At 49.8% G+C, this 13,654-nt stretch overlaps 1 protein-coding gene and 1 non-coding gene across 3 annotated transcripts; one reads left to right on the forward strand and one right to left on the reverse strand.

The window, feature by feature from the left end:
* Positions 1 to 1,990: 1,990 nt before the first annotated feature.
* Positions 1,991 to 2,330, reverse strand: LOC101620602. The gene is made up of 3 exons (XR_001146245.1): positions 2,295 to 2,330; positions 2,156 to 2,211; positions 1,991 to 2,074 (listed from the first exon to the last, which is right to left on the reverse strand). It is a non-coding gene; the product is annotated as an uncharacterized LOC101620602 (transcript).
* Positions 2,331 to 2,464: 134 nt separating this feature from the next.
* Positions 2,465 to 11,123, forward strand: CCDC51 (coiled-coil domain containing 51). 2 transcript variants are annotated; one of them, XM_012720678.1, is made up of 4 exons: positions 2,465 to 2,485; positions 8,064 to 8,383; positions 9,254 to 9,418; positions 10,154 to 11,123. In XM_012720678.1, the coding sequence occupies exons 2-4, from the start codon at positions 8,072 to 8,074 to the stop codon at positions 10,907 to 10,909; spliced, it is 1,233 nt and encodes a 410-aa protein (XP_012576132.1). In that variant the 5' UTR covers positions 2,465 to 2,485; positions 8,064 to 8,071; the 3' UTR covers positions 10,910 to 11,123. The 2 variants fall into 2 exon arrangements, with proteins under 2 accessions (XP_012576132.1, XP_004676657.1); XM_004676600.2 differs by having other exon boundaries at positions 2,481 to 2,536.
* Positions 11,124 to 13,654: the final 2,531 nt, after the last annotated feature.

Genomic DNA, 13,654 nt, shown 5'->3' on the forward strand with positions numbered 1-13,654 from the left:
AAAACGTAGACCTGTGGCCTCTAGCATCAACTTAGTTCTGATACTTTTCAGAAATCTTTCTCCTTTTCCCAGTGTTCTTCCTTTCAAGTATAACACAACTCTTGTCCCTATAGGTATATTCGCTGACAGCAGGAATTATTTTCTAGTACATGCCCAACCTGCACATAGCAAAATCCTTAAATGAACAGATGAACCCCATTAAAACAAATATCAACATGGATGTCATAACAGAAAGGCAGCTTTTCTTTCCAGAGTACAAATTCTTCCACTAACCTCATGTAATGTATACAGTTGAGTATATAACCAAGCAAAAGGGACAGTAATTTCAAATGAGTTGGTTTAATTCCAGGTAATACAGAATTCAAGATAGAACAAAGATGAAGATGCGCACATTTTGCCTAGATGATTGACTGGGTTTTTCTGGCCTCACAGGTAAGGTAGAAATGGCTGAGAAGAACTAAAGATAAGCTGGTCTATGACTTTTTATTTTATTATTATTATTATTTTTTACAAAAGTTTATTCTTAAATGTACAAGCTCCAAGACACTTCATTCTAGCTATTGGCAGCAAAAGATATTGTGGCAGGGAATCCAGATGTTGAAACACGAATGGAATAGAGGATCACCATTGCCTCAGGCACAAGGAACACCTTATTTTTTGCCCGATTTCTTAATTCCACCTGTGGCTGCAAAAGGAGAAAAAAAGTCTTCAGTGAGAGAAAAATGCAATTTTTATGGCAGAAGCCCCAGGAGACTGACATGGATCCTAGAAAGGTGTGGCTCTCATGTTGGGCATTCTTTGATGTAGTATGCACAGGGCTTTACTGTCTATAATGTGGTAAAAGTAGGATGAGGCAGGGACCCAAGTAACAGCTACGTGTAGGGTCTGGATCTACACTGTTGTGTACCTCACTGATAGGTTCACTTAATCCTCATCCCCTATCAACTCATTTTACAGCTAATGACATCTGTTAGATGTTCAAAGTTGTAAGCTGGTACATGAAAAAACCAGACTTACAATCCTTCCAAGTCCAGTTGTTTAACAGCAACATCACACTATATCCCATGTTTTACTAAATGCCTTCACTTTTCCCAATTTATAAACAACTATTTGGCTCACAAGGTCTAACTTGTGTAAAATTAAGTATGCCTAATACAGGAATAAAAAGCCAAAAGAACTGTGACAAAATAAACAAAAAAATGAGATGGTGCTCAATGGGAAACAAATATTACAGGACTTCATAAATTAAGGGAAAGTTCAAGATCCTTCACCTCATTCTCAAAAACCTCAATAGCTAGACTCTCAGGCTATGTGGTAAACAATAATGAATCAAACTCTCTGGGTTGGAGGTCTTGAGAAGTCCTGGATGAATCGATCACCCCAGTCTCCACAGTTCCCACAGTTCCCAGTACCTCACAATGCTCAAGTATGAAAGACAACTTTAGAAATAGTTTGGTGAATGTAAACAACACTTAAGCAACACAAACAACACTGGGTGGTTGGATTTGAAATCTTTTGATGTGTAAGCAAATTCTATTACCTTAAGGAAAAGAAGGGGCAGAGTGGTGAAAATTGGGTTAAAAAAAACCAAAAAACATATGGTACAGTTATCGGCAAAGAAGACTAAATTTAATCTTTCAGTCTGTATGCATCCAAAAGTGAAATGACACTGGACACCAAAGTATTAACATCTAGGAGTATTAAGTCAAGAAATTGTGGGGGGTATCTGGAAACTCAACTGGTACAAATCTGTGTACGTTAAATGAGTTTTCTGTTTCCATTTCCGCAATGCAGACTGCGGGACACTCCACTTTCAGACCTTTACTGGCTCCTGCTCCTTCCCGCTGCTGCTAATCAAAGACTGCGGGCTCATCCGCCACAGCACAGCCGACACAAGGTACACCAGACCTTCAACTCCCAGCAAGGCAGGAAACGGATCTGCCCGGGCCCGCGTCGGACGTCCCGGCGAGTTCCACCAGCCTTCACTTACCCAGGGGGCCTTTCCCCGCAGCCTTCGCTTTTAGCTCTTCGAGCTTCTTCTGCTCCTCTTTCTGCTTCTGCTTGAATGCCTTATCTTCCTAGGGAGAGGCAGCGCGGGTTAACTCCAGGCACTTCCCCAGCCCCTCCACACACACGCCCACACCTCCGCCCTCACCTCGTCCATCTCCTTGGCCTGCTTCTTGGGCTGCTTCAGGGGTTTCTTCTTGCCACCTGTGGATGGCAAGCGCACGCTTAGCCCCGTACCCCTCGGTTCCCTCCCACTCCACCCCGCCCCAACGTCCCAGCATACTCACCTTCGCGGCCGGACATGGCGCCAGCCGCCCGGTACCCGAGACCCTGCCACCGGAAACCGAGCTCCGGCCCTTTCTCTCTTTCTGCGTCTTTACCTCCACGCGGTCCAGCTGATTGGCTTCTGGTCCGGAAGTTGCGGTCCTCCTGCCGGAAGTGGCTCTCCGGAGGCGGGCGCTAAGGGGCCAAGAACCAAGTGAGTGGCAGGTGCTGGTTGGGATTTCAGCCCCCGCGCTTGGCGCGCCAGGTACACAGTGGGAGGGTCGTCCTGCCGGGGGAGGGTCCGGAAACCCGAGGGTGCTTAAGCGGAAGGCGCCCTACTGTGAGAGGGGGAAAAAGCATTGCTGGCAGAGGAACGGCTGCGTGCAAAGACCTTGAAACCTGCGGCGTTCCTGGAACCGAGGAAGGCACAGTTCAGCTAGAGGAAAATGCGATCGAGGTGGCAGAAGTGGAAGGGGGTTAGGCGACTTGGTTCTAGAGCTTTGGAAGCCACTGGAAGGAGTTTGGGTGTGCGACTTTTTGTAAAGACATTGTTCATTCGATACAGTTATGTTGAGTATGTTCTATGTGTAAATAGTATTCTAGGCTCTAAGCATACAGCAGTGATCAAAAAGTGTCTGTTTTGACAAAACTGACATTCTGATGGGTGAGCTAGACCATAAGCAAAGGAATTAAGTGTGGTTGTGTGATACATGCCTGATAAAGCAGAGGTAGTGGGTAAGGCTGCTGGTGTGGGGGTAGATGCTAATGACATTTGCGCTGGAGCAAACTTTGCAGATAGAGAACAACTGGGTTAAAGGCTCTTAGGTTAGCTTAGTGTGTTCCAGCAACATAAGAAGGTCCATGCATGCTGCTAATGTGAGGTGAAGGATGCATTTGCTAACTTCATTGTGGTGAACATTTAGCAAATATATATGTGTATCAGATGATCATGTTGTACATTTTAAATTTATGCAATGATACAGGTCAATTATTTTAGTAAAGCCAGGGAGGGGGGTGTAGGTGTATCTGACTGGAGTAGAGTGAGGAAAGGGATACTAACGGGAGATGAGATCAAATAAGAAAGCCAAGGTGGGCCCTCCCTGGTGGCGCAGCGGGTTAAAGCACAGCACTAAGAAGCTAAAGCCGCTTCTGCATGAGTTCGATTCCCGCCTGCCCCGGAGGTGACCACATGGCGTGGCAGACCTCTCCTGACCCGCCCACTGCTCCCCTCAGCAGTGTACCTCGTCGACCTGCCTGTTCTGCTCCCCACTCTGTCTCTGGTGAAGCCTCTCACCGCCCCTGAGCCTCTGGCCAAGGAATGGGTGCAGATTTTGTCTTTTATTTTTTCTTTTTTTAGAGATTTACTTATTCACGCATAAAAGAACTGGGGTACAGGGCCCTCCCTGGTGGCACAGCGGGTTAAAGCACAGTACTAAGAAGCTAAAATCACTTCAGCATGAGTTCAGTCCCCACCCTGGAGGTGACCCACATGGCTCGGCAGACCTCTTCTGACCCTCCCGCTGCGCCCCTCAGCAGTGTACTTGGTCAATTGGCCTGTTCTGCTCCTCACCCTGTCTCTGGTGAATCCTCTTACCACCCCGGCACCTCTGGCCTGTACCCCAGCTCTGTAAGCATAAATAAATAAATCTTAAAAAAAAAAAAACTGGGGTACAGGCCCTAGGTGACGGTGGTGGTAAGAGGATTCACTAGAGACAGAGTGGGGAACAGAACAGATGGCTCTACTGAAATACCTTGCTGAGGGAAGTAGTGGGTGAGACAGGAGAGGTCTGCTGCACCATGGTGGGTCACCTCCCTGGCCAGGGATTGATGCATGCTCTGCAGTGGCTGTATATAGCTTAAAAGTGCTGTGCTTTAACCCCTTGCACCACCAGGAAGGGCCCTTGTCTTTTATCTTGACAGAACTGGGGAACCATTGGAGGGTTTGAGCAGGGAGAGACCTGTTCTGTGTTTTAAAGGACCACCAACTTGTTGGCAGTAGATGGTGGGGGCTAGAATGGAAACAGGGATACCTGTCAGGAGGCTCTTAGGATAATCCTGCAAAAGATGTGGGTCATTGGGACCAATTGGTAGCAGTGAGAGGAATAAGTGGAAGAGGGATTCTGGATTTAGAAAGGAATTGGCACTTGCTGATGAATTGGACATGAGGTGGGAGAGAAACAAGAGTAAGGTGATGTGTATTTTTTACCAAGGTGATGTGTATTTTTTACCTGATCTGGTCTCTTTTAAGTTCCATCAATCAAGATGAAGAAAGCTGTGGAAAAGGCCAGTTTGGGAGCGTAAGAAAATATCAAAATCCCAATAGCCTTCCAAGTAGAGAAGTGGGTTGGGCAGCTGGATAAGTGAGGCTAGCGTCCCAAGGAGAGAAAGACCTCAGCTTCTGAAGTCAGAGTAGTTGGTTTCTTTCCTATTTTTTTTTAAAGTAGTGTTGAAATATAATTTACATACTGTGCAATTCACCTATTTAACTGTACAACTAGTGACTTTGGTATATTTACAATGTTGCACAACCATCTCTATGAATCAATTTAGGACGTTTTCATAGGTAGTTTTTAAAGCCATGGCAATGGATGAGAGAGGAGACAAGGGGTACTGTGAGAGATTTGGGAAATGAGGGTGAGTGAGGGGGGGAGGGACCAGAAGCCAAGTGTAGAAGTTTTTTCAAGGTGGAGGGAGCTGTCACAGTCACAGGCTGCTGACAGGAGGAGTAAGATGACTGGGAACTGATTACATTTGGCAATGTGGAGGTGACCTGGGCAAGAGCCATTCTATTGCCATGGTGGGAATTAAAGACCAAATAGAGAGGGTTTAAGAGAAAACAGGAGGAGAGGAACTAGGGATAGTGGCTACGGAAAGAGTAGACAAGTGAGGCAGTGGCTGTGGGGTGTGTCAGCAATTACTGTGCAGTGTCTGAGGAGGGGAGAGGACATGGGATCTGGGGCACAACTTGGTCTTCCCTAGAGCATGGAGTCTTGATCTTGAAGAATAACAGAGAAGATGACAATGGAACCCATGCTGGTCAGGGACAAATAGGGTGGGTGTTCATAGATGTTCTCTTTGAAGTCTTGAATGTTTTCTTGGTAAAAAAAAAAAAAAAAAAAAGCAAGCCATTCACTGTAAGTGAAGCTGCAGTACAGATGCTGGAGACGTGAGGAAAAGGCAGTTGGTAAGAAATAGTCATCTGGGTAGGGTGGGAGGATGGATTTGAAAGGGTAAGATTCTGAACTTGGCCTTCAGGGCCTCGATTTGAACTCTACCTCCTGTCCAGCTCCTCCAACCGCTTGTCCTACCCTCTGCCACTTGCCAGCTGCACTGACTACTTTTCAGGCTTTAGATGACCTTTCCATTTTTCCTTGTCTGCCAGGAACCTGTTCCCCTCTGCTCATTGAGGGACCTGTGAGACACCTAGGTAGGAGGAGCTGAAAGACAGGCCAGTGGAGTGCGGGAGACTGAGAGGAGGATGTGCAGTGGAGGAGTAACTTGGGAGTTATTACCATGGTTCTTCATGAAGTGAAGTCTCTGTTTATTTCTAATGAGGGGTTGGCTACTACATAAACAAGGGCATACTTGTCTGATGAAGAAAAATACAGCAGTAAGATGTCCAAGGAGGCAGTAGTCAAGGAGGGTCTTGCCAGGAGGTGATATTTGAACAAAGCCATAGAAGACAGAGTGTGCAGACGACTTGTGGAAGAAGCGTTGTCCAGGTGGAGCGCAGACCCTAGGGCAGGATGGTGCTTGGCGTGTTAGGGTGAAGTGGAGTACAGGGCTGGCGAGAAATGAGGGGGAGGTGGCTTGAGACAACTAGGGCTGGTTGGCCTCTGGCCGCGCTGGTGTTGATACCAGCTGAGATAGGAGCTCCCAGGAGGTTTTGAGCTGAAGGATGTGCTCTGACTTACATGCCAACAGAGCCCCTGGTTGTCATCTGGAGAACAGCTTGGGGACCAGGGGATAGTGGAGAAAGCCAAGACTGTGAAGGTGGCCATATCTATCATCTCTGCCACAGATGGGTCACCTTCCTGGGGTGTGGGTGGTGAAGACTACTGGAAGCTGAGGAGAGGTCATGATTTCAAAAAGGGATGCTGTTGCAGAGATACTGGAGAAGAAATCTGAGAAGCACCAGCTGGATCTGGTAAGGTAGATATTTTGAGGAGTCTCCAGGAGAACGACCTTGGTCCTCCCTCATGGAATAGGTTCCAGAGAGGAGGAGCCTAGGGAAGTAATGACATCCTTATTGAGGTCGAAATCTTTTTTTTTTTTTAAATATTAGCCTAATTTTATCATGCTGTTATTAGCAATAACAGTAACACTAGTGGTGGTAGTGTCAGTAGTAGTAGTATTTTAACTTTGGAGGTTGAAATCTTCATTGAGCTTTGCTGAAGAGAGAGGGGGCTGTAGTTGGTGGGGCTGCAAGACTGCTTTGCTTTGGCGAGAGGCACACCTGCAGGTTTCAGTGTGCATTGGTGCTGGTATTTAGGTCAAGGGGGTTTGCTTGACCACTGAGGCACGGATGGTAGGGCCCATCCGTTGGGATTTATGAATGGGACTTGGGTTCAGGTGGTGCACACCTGTTTCAGTATTTCCTGTGTCTCTCAGCTGGGGCCACCCCTTGGCCACGAGACACCCCATTTTGTTTTAAAAAGAGCCTGAGCTCCTCCTAGCACAGGAAGATGGGAAGGAGGCTGGGACGCTAGGCGCTGGTTTCTGTTACACTTCACTTGGTCAGGAACCCTTTCTCTATAACTGATGCTCTAGTGAGCCTTCCTATTGTCTTCTCTTGCTGATCTGGTCTTCAGGCCACTAGGTGTCACTCTGACTGCCAGAGTCAGAATTTGGGGGTGGAGTGGGATGGGGAGGTAGAGGGTTGGTTTGGCCAGAGCAGGGTGCTGCTGACCCAGGTTTGCATAGGTCACCCTCACCCTCTCTGTAGGGTCCTCAACTCCCAGCTGCTCTTAGGCTTGGGCAAGGCCTGACTGGATAATGGGAGACTCCCTGTGTGTTCAGGTAATGAGAAGTAGGCGTTGTTGGGACCCAAACATCAAAGTGAGGTTGAAAAGAAAAGAGTAAAGAAACCTAACCTGTCGAGCATGACTAAGGTCTGAGAGAAGGGACAAAGCTTATGGAAGGTAAGAAATGTGAGCCTGGGAGCTGGTAACCTGCAAAGTCTTGGGCTTGGAGGCAGGAGGATTGGTGTGAAACCAAGAAGTTATTCTCTAAAGAAATCTGTGTTCTTTTGTATTTGTTCCCCTGAAATAATCTTCCCAGAAGAGAATTGAGGAGACACTTTTCTTCCTTGGGACATGAACAACTTGTATTCCCTGGAAACATAAGTGAAACTCTTCCTCCCCGGTATTGAGGTAGTGCTCAGGGTGACCGGGGAGTTGGTTTTGATGGTCCTCTACAGAAATCATTCTTGAAATCCTCTCAGTTCCACAGTATCCCTGGGGATCTTTGGGAATCTTTGTGGACTTTGTTAGCATGGATACAACTTAGGTGTAGAACTTTGACATTAGCTTCTCATCCAAGTCACAGCAGAGTCCTGGGGATGCCAGAGGAAGGTAGATGGAATAGTTCGTGTGTTATTGTAGATGAGGTGAAAGGTATCATTTCCAAAATGTGTCCCCTGAACATATTCCATTTTCCGGGAGCACCTGGGGGGAACCTTCCCTCAGTGGCTGCTGTCTGCAGGCCCAACAGGTCTGCCCTGGGTCTTGCAACCTGCCTTAATGCTATGTCTGTTCAGTTGTGAGCTGATCTGTCTAACATTTCCCCCACAGGTTTCCTGATGACAGGGTGCAGCCCGGTGTTTGCCATGCAGCACATTGTAGGTGTGCCCCCTGTGATGGTTCGGAGAAGCTTCCTTGGAAGGGACTTCTGTATGAGCCGGACTCTCTGCAGCCCAGACCCCAGCCAGCCCAGAGAGAAAAGACCTGAGGAGGTAGCCTTGGGGCTCTACGACCGCCTCACTGCGCTGGGAAGAGCCCTGGGACACAGCATTCAGCAGCGAGCCTCCTCCACTGCCAGGAACTGGTGGGACAGATATGAAGAGTTCGTTGGACTCAGTGAGGTTCGAGAGGCCCAGGGAAATGTGACTGAGGTGAGGATGGGAGCCAGGGTGGTTGACCCTGCCCTCTGACGTGGGAAATAGGACCTGGTAGATCCTGCCAAACAAGTCACCAACCACGTGGTGCTGGGAAGCCACATCCCGAATTACCTTTCCTTGAACAGATACCCCTTTTTCACAGCCTGGATTTGATACCAGTGGGGTGTAGAGTGCTATATAACTGTAGCCAGCAATAGTCATTCACATTCATTGTGTCAGGCCAACACACTCCTCCCTCATCGACTGTTTGGGGGTAGGTAGTGAGGGCTGCTTGGAGCTGTTGCCCTTTAGTGTCCTCAAAGCCCCATGTGTAATTAGAATACTGCTGTGAGGAGGAAAGGCTGTCTGTGATTGGCAGCTGAAACGCACGCTGCCGTTTTTGTTCCTATTCCTGCTGAAGTGCAGGCCAGTGTAGTAAGGTGGAAGGACCTGGAATTCCCCTCAGAAGTCGGGACCTTGGCTGAGCTGGGGTTTCTGGGTCTGCAAAAGGGAGCATTGCCTCTCTTGGCATTTTGGTGAGGCATACATAGAAAACATGCCTGAGCTAGCTGAAGGACAGAGCTCCTTTCTGTAGTTTGTGTCACATCACAGTTGGCTGGGTTTAGTGCATTGTTAACTATTTTCCAAGTTTCTCAGGGACATGTTACTTCTACTTGAGTGGATTAATCTGGTGGTTCTGATAGGCGTGGCTGGGGGCTGCACTTTGAGAACCACTGGGTGAGCATGGATTATGTGTCTGAGGGACTCTGTTTCTACCCTTAGTACTGACACCCAGTGACCTTTTCTCAACCAGTCTTGGAAAGAGCTGAGCCTCTGGGTGTGGAGAGAAGGGACCAATAGAGAGCTCTGTGGTTCTTTCTGCAGGCAGAGAAAGTGTTCATGGTGGCTCGAGGGCTTGTCCGAGAGGCTCGAGAACACTTGGAAGTGCAGCAGGCCAAGCTGAAGGAGGTGAGGGACCGCTTGGACCGCATCTCCAGGGAGGATAACCAGTACCTGGAACTAGCCACTCTGGAACACAGGATGCTACAGGTAGGCACCTTAAGAGGCAGCCCTTCCTCTCCTGGATAGGAGCCCTGACTGATCTTGGTGGCTAGATACTGGTAAGGAGGTCAATCAAAAACTCTTATGGAGGGCCCTCCCTGGTGGCGCAGCGGGTTAAAGCACAGCACTGAGAATCTAAAGCCGCTTCCGCATGAGTTCGATTCCCGCCTGCCCCGGAGGTGACCACATGGCGTGGCAGACCTCTCCTGACCCGCCCGCTGCTCCCCTCAGCAGTGTACTTCCTCGATCTGCCTGTTCTGCTCCCCACTCTGTCTCTGGTGAGGCTTCTCGCCACCCCTGAGCCTCTGGCCTGTACCCCAGTTCTGTATGCACAAATAAATAAATCTTTAAAAAAAAAAAAAAAAAAAAAAACTTATGGAGAGACTGGGCTCCGAGGTGCTGAGGAGAGTGTACCATGGAGGGGTCTGGCCCAGCAGCACCAGACACTGCCTTTTGATGGACATTCTGTAGGTGTTAGTCTCTCCGGTCAAGCCAAGGAATGTTCAGGTAGGAGGATGGTGCGACGATCTTGGCCACTCCCTACCCTGGTCCTTTGTTACTTCCTGCCTCCAGGACCTGGTTCCTTCATTTATTCAGCATGTTTCTGGAGCACGTTCTATGTGCCAGGCATAAGATCAGAACCCAGGGACAGAGTGGGACATTTGCTGTGTCTACAACTGCAGGGCCACGTTACACCTGTGTAATACAGATTTGCTTCTGCAGGAGGAGAAGAGGCTTCGCACCACCTATATGCATGCGGAAGACTCTGAGCGAGAGAAGTTCTCCCTCTTTTCTGCAGCTGTGCGGGAAAGTCATGAGAAGGAGCGAACCCGAGCTGAAAGGACCAAGAACTGGTCCCTCATTGGATCTATCCTGGGAGCCCTGATTGGTGTGGCAGGCTCTACCTATGTGAATCGTGTGCGGCTGCAGGAGCTAAAGGCCTTACTCCTGGAGGCACAGAAGGGGCCTGTGAGTCTCCAGGAGGCCATCCGAGATCAGGCATCCAGTTACTCCCTCCAGCAGAAGGACCTCCAGGACCTTATGGCAGATCTAAGAGTCTTGGTTCAGTCTGGGCCAGGGCAGAGCTCTGGATCCCAGGCAGGTACTTCCCCGACCCGAGACAGAGACACAGATATCCTTTTAGCTGCATTGAAAGAGCAACTCAGCCATTCCAGGCAGGTCCATTCATGTCTAGAGGGTTTACGAGAGCGGCTTGATGGCTTGGAAAAGACTTTCAGCCAAATGGCTCGGGTGGTTCAGCTTGCAGAGGCTGCAGCACACCCAGGCCCAGTGGATCCCATAGAGGGGGCCCTGCCCAGCTCCTTACTGGAGCACGTGAGTGTGGTCACAGCGCTGTCAGATACAGAGCAGCGGCTCGAAGCTCAGGTCAACAGGAATACCATCTACAGCACGCTGGTCACCTGCGTGACATTTATAGTCACACTGCCAGTGCTCTACATGCTGTTCAGAGGTAGTTAACTCCCGGACCCTTCTCCAGAGGTCTGTCTGTAAGGACAGGTATGGATGTGGATTTAATAAGAGAAGTGAGGTGAGCCTTTGGAGGTGCACACCACCCCATCCCGGGTCTGAGCACCATATATGTGGCTCACCAGCTGATGTACTTTACTGTTTAGGCAACACTTACATGAATTATCAAAACTTTGTGCTAATGTCCGATTAAAATGTCTGTGAGTTTGTACTAAAGAAATTTGTATGAGACTGAGTTTTTGTTCATTGAAAATTGACATTTGGGACACAAGGGTTAGACCTGGAGTTAGGATAATTGCCTCTTCTAGTTTCTCATCTCCTCTTGGTCTTGTCCCACCCAGAATTGTTTTGAATATACTTACTCTTGAGGCCTAGGTTTTCAGGCCTGCCCTCTTGCCCACCCTTCCTGGGTCCATGGTGTGGGGGTTCCAGCAAGTGGAACCTAATCTGCTGTCCACCCATTGATGACCATAGCAGCTGTCCTTCCTGAATCACCTTTTCTGTGGTAGGAAGAACCTGGTTTTAAGGCTGGAGGAGTGCGCATAGGAGAACAGGGAAAAGGGTTGATAAATGTTGCTGGGGACATAGTTATAGCAATTAATGGCTTATCTGGATTTCTGGTGTAGAGTGCTTTGGACAGCTCCAGTGTGTGATTAGGACTGGTCTCCCCAATACAGTCTTGGCATAGCCCTGAAAGGCAGGGGCAGTGCTCAGTCCACCAGATTGAACAGAGAGGCAGTGAAGGAGAGGGGCCTTCTCAGGGGTGGGGGTATAGCAGGCCATGGAGGCAGACAGTGCTCTAAGGACACTGATCTCCATTTTTGTCTTTTAAAAAATCTTAGGGGAGTAGCAACCTTTGACCTCTAAGGTTAAGTGGCCATGGGTGGCCTTGTTGCCCTTGGGTAAACAGGAGCAGTGGGAGGCACTCAACTCATGCTGGAGTATTGGAGGACTTGTGAGTTTGGCACATGGAGCACCCAAACCTTTCAGAGCCTTTCAGATGCTCAGTTGAGTCCTGTGGAAGTGTTTCTCATGACGTGCTCCCTCTTCTTGGAGTGTGGTTGGGTCTTCGATCACTCCATCCTTGCCATTGTTTTCTTTGTATAGTTATCTGGGGTGGCATGGGATAAAAATAACATCTGCACTTGGGTGCTCTGAAGGAGTTGACATATCTGTGTATAGATGAGGGGTGCTATGGGACTGAGAAGTCTCAGGACCTTCAGGAAGGTCCTGAAGGGTATGGACCTGTGGAAGTAGATAGAGAGGGGAGGCTTCCAGGCACATGATAGAGGCCCCCACAAGCTTCACAGGTAGGAAAGCCTAGGTAGATGAGGGGCTTGAGGCAGATTGAGGCAACCTTATACAGGTGTGGGAGAGTTGTAATGTATAAGGTTGGAGCGTCAGACTTGCAGGCATCTGGGGACTGGTAGGGGAAAGGGAACTGGGGAGGGGGTGCCATCCTGGTGCAGATGAGGTACTGAACAGCTGGTCACAGGTGCTGGAAGAAGGTTAGAGGAATGAGAATGAGCAGGGAGTTAGGAAGGGAAGAATTGGAAGGCAGAGTTTGGTAGATGAGATTGAAGGAGACCCTTGGGGGGTGGGAGGTGGAAGGTGCCTGTGGTGTCAGCTCTTCAGATTTGATGACCTGATTTAGGCTTCCCCTAAACCGTGGAGGCTTTGGAAACTTCCAAGGTAATTTTTGCCTCCTAGAAGGCTCTCTTGATCCTCTTGAGCTAAAGTCCTTCAAAAGACCTAATGGGACTGGTCAGGTCCTGGCTATGAATTTGCAGACCAGGGTATGAAAAGGCCCGCCAGAGGGCACAACTGGGCCACTAGAGCGAACCGTTCTGCCCAGTGGTTTCTCCAGGGGAAGACCCAGGTATTTGTCTGAGAGGGAGTTCAGACTTGCCCGAGGCTTCTCAGCTTGGGGTGGGTCCTGGAAAGAAGGGAAGGAAAATGTGCGCTTGCTGGTGCACAGTTGCAGCCGGTGAGTCCTCCTTTTAACAGCCGGGATAAGATGGTATCATCCCCACTTGCCGGTGAGCAAACAGACTAGTATGTTTGTTTGAGGGGGAGGGATGGTCAGGTTACTTGGCTTAGTGACGGTGCAAACCCAGGCCCAACCCCAAAGCCGGTACTCTTCCCGAACATCCAGAGGTGGGGGCCGGAAGGAGGACTTGGCTGTTGGGGTGTTACTGGGAGTACGGGCGGGCAGTGGGCAGATCGGGTACTTAAGGGAGAAACAAGGTGCTTAGTGCAGGTAAAGGAAGTTAGAGGACGACCACAGAAACCAGGGATTGGAAGGGAAAGTGCGCGCTCGGGGCGGTGCGAGGCAGAGGTGGTGGCTAGAGAACTGGCCGGGCAGGTGAGAAGTGTGGGTCCGAATCCGCACTGATGAGGCAGTAAGGGACACGGCAGCTGCACCACCACACCTAGGGGTGCGCGGCGCGACCCCCATCACCAGCCCCGAAAGTCGCATCCCGGGAGGTTTCCCAATTCCGGTTCCAGCTCTGCTCACAGGTGAGGCCCGGCGGGCGGGCGGGGCGGGACGGGACCGCCCGCGCCTGGGGCTCACGTCACCCTCCCCCACCCCACCGCGACCTGCGTTGCCGTGGCTACCGCCGGGGGGTAGCCAGAGCCGGGTGAGGGGGGGGTCGAGCCCCCCAGCCCTCGGCGAATCCTGAGCCCGTGGGGCTGGAATGCGGGGTCCCGGGCCGCTCAGGCCGTGCGCCCTGC

The sequence above is a fragment of the Condylura cristata genome, unplaced genomic scaffold, assembly GCF_000260355.1.
Source record: "Condylura cristata isolate star-nosed mole 26May11 unplaced genomic scaffold, ConCri1.0 scaffold00004, whole genome shotgun sequence".
In the NCBI taxonomy this organism is placed as follows: domain Eukaryota; kingdom Metazoa; phylum Chordata; class Mammalia; order Eulipotyphla; family Talpidae; genus Condylura; species Condylura cristata.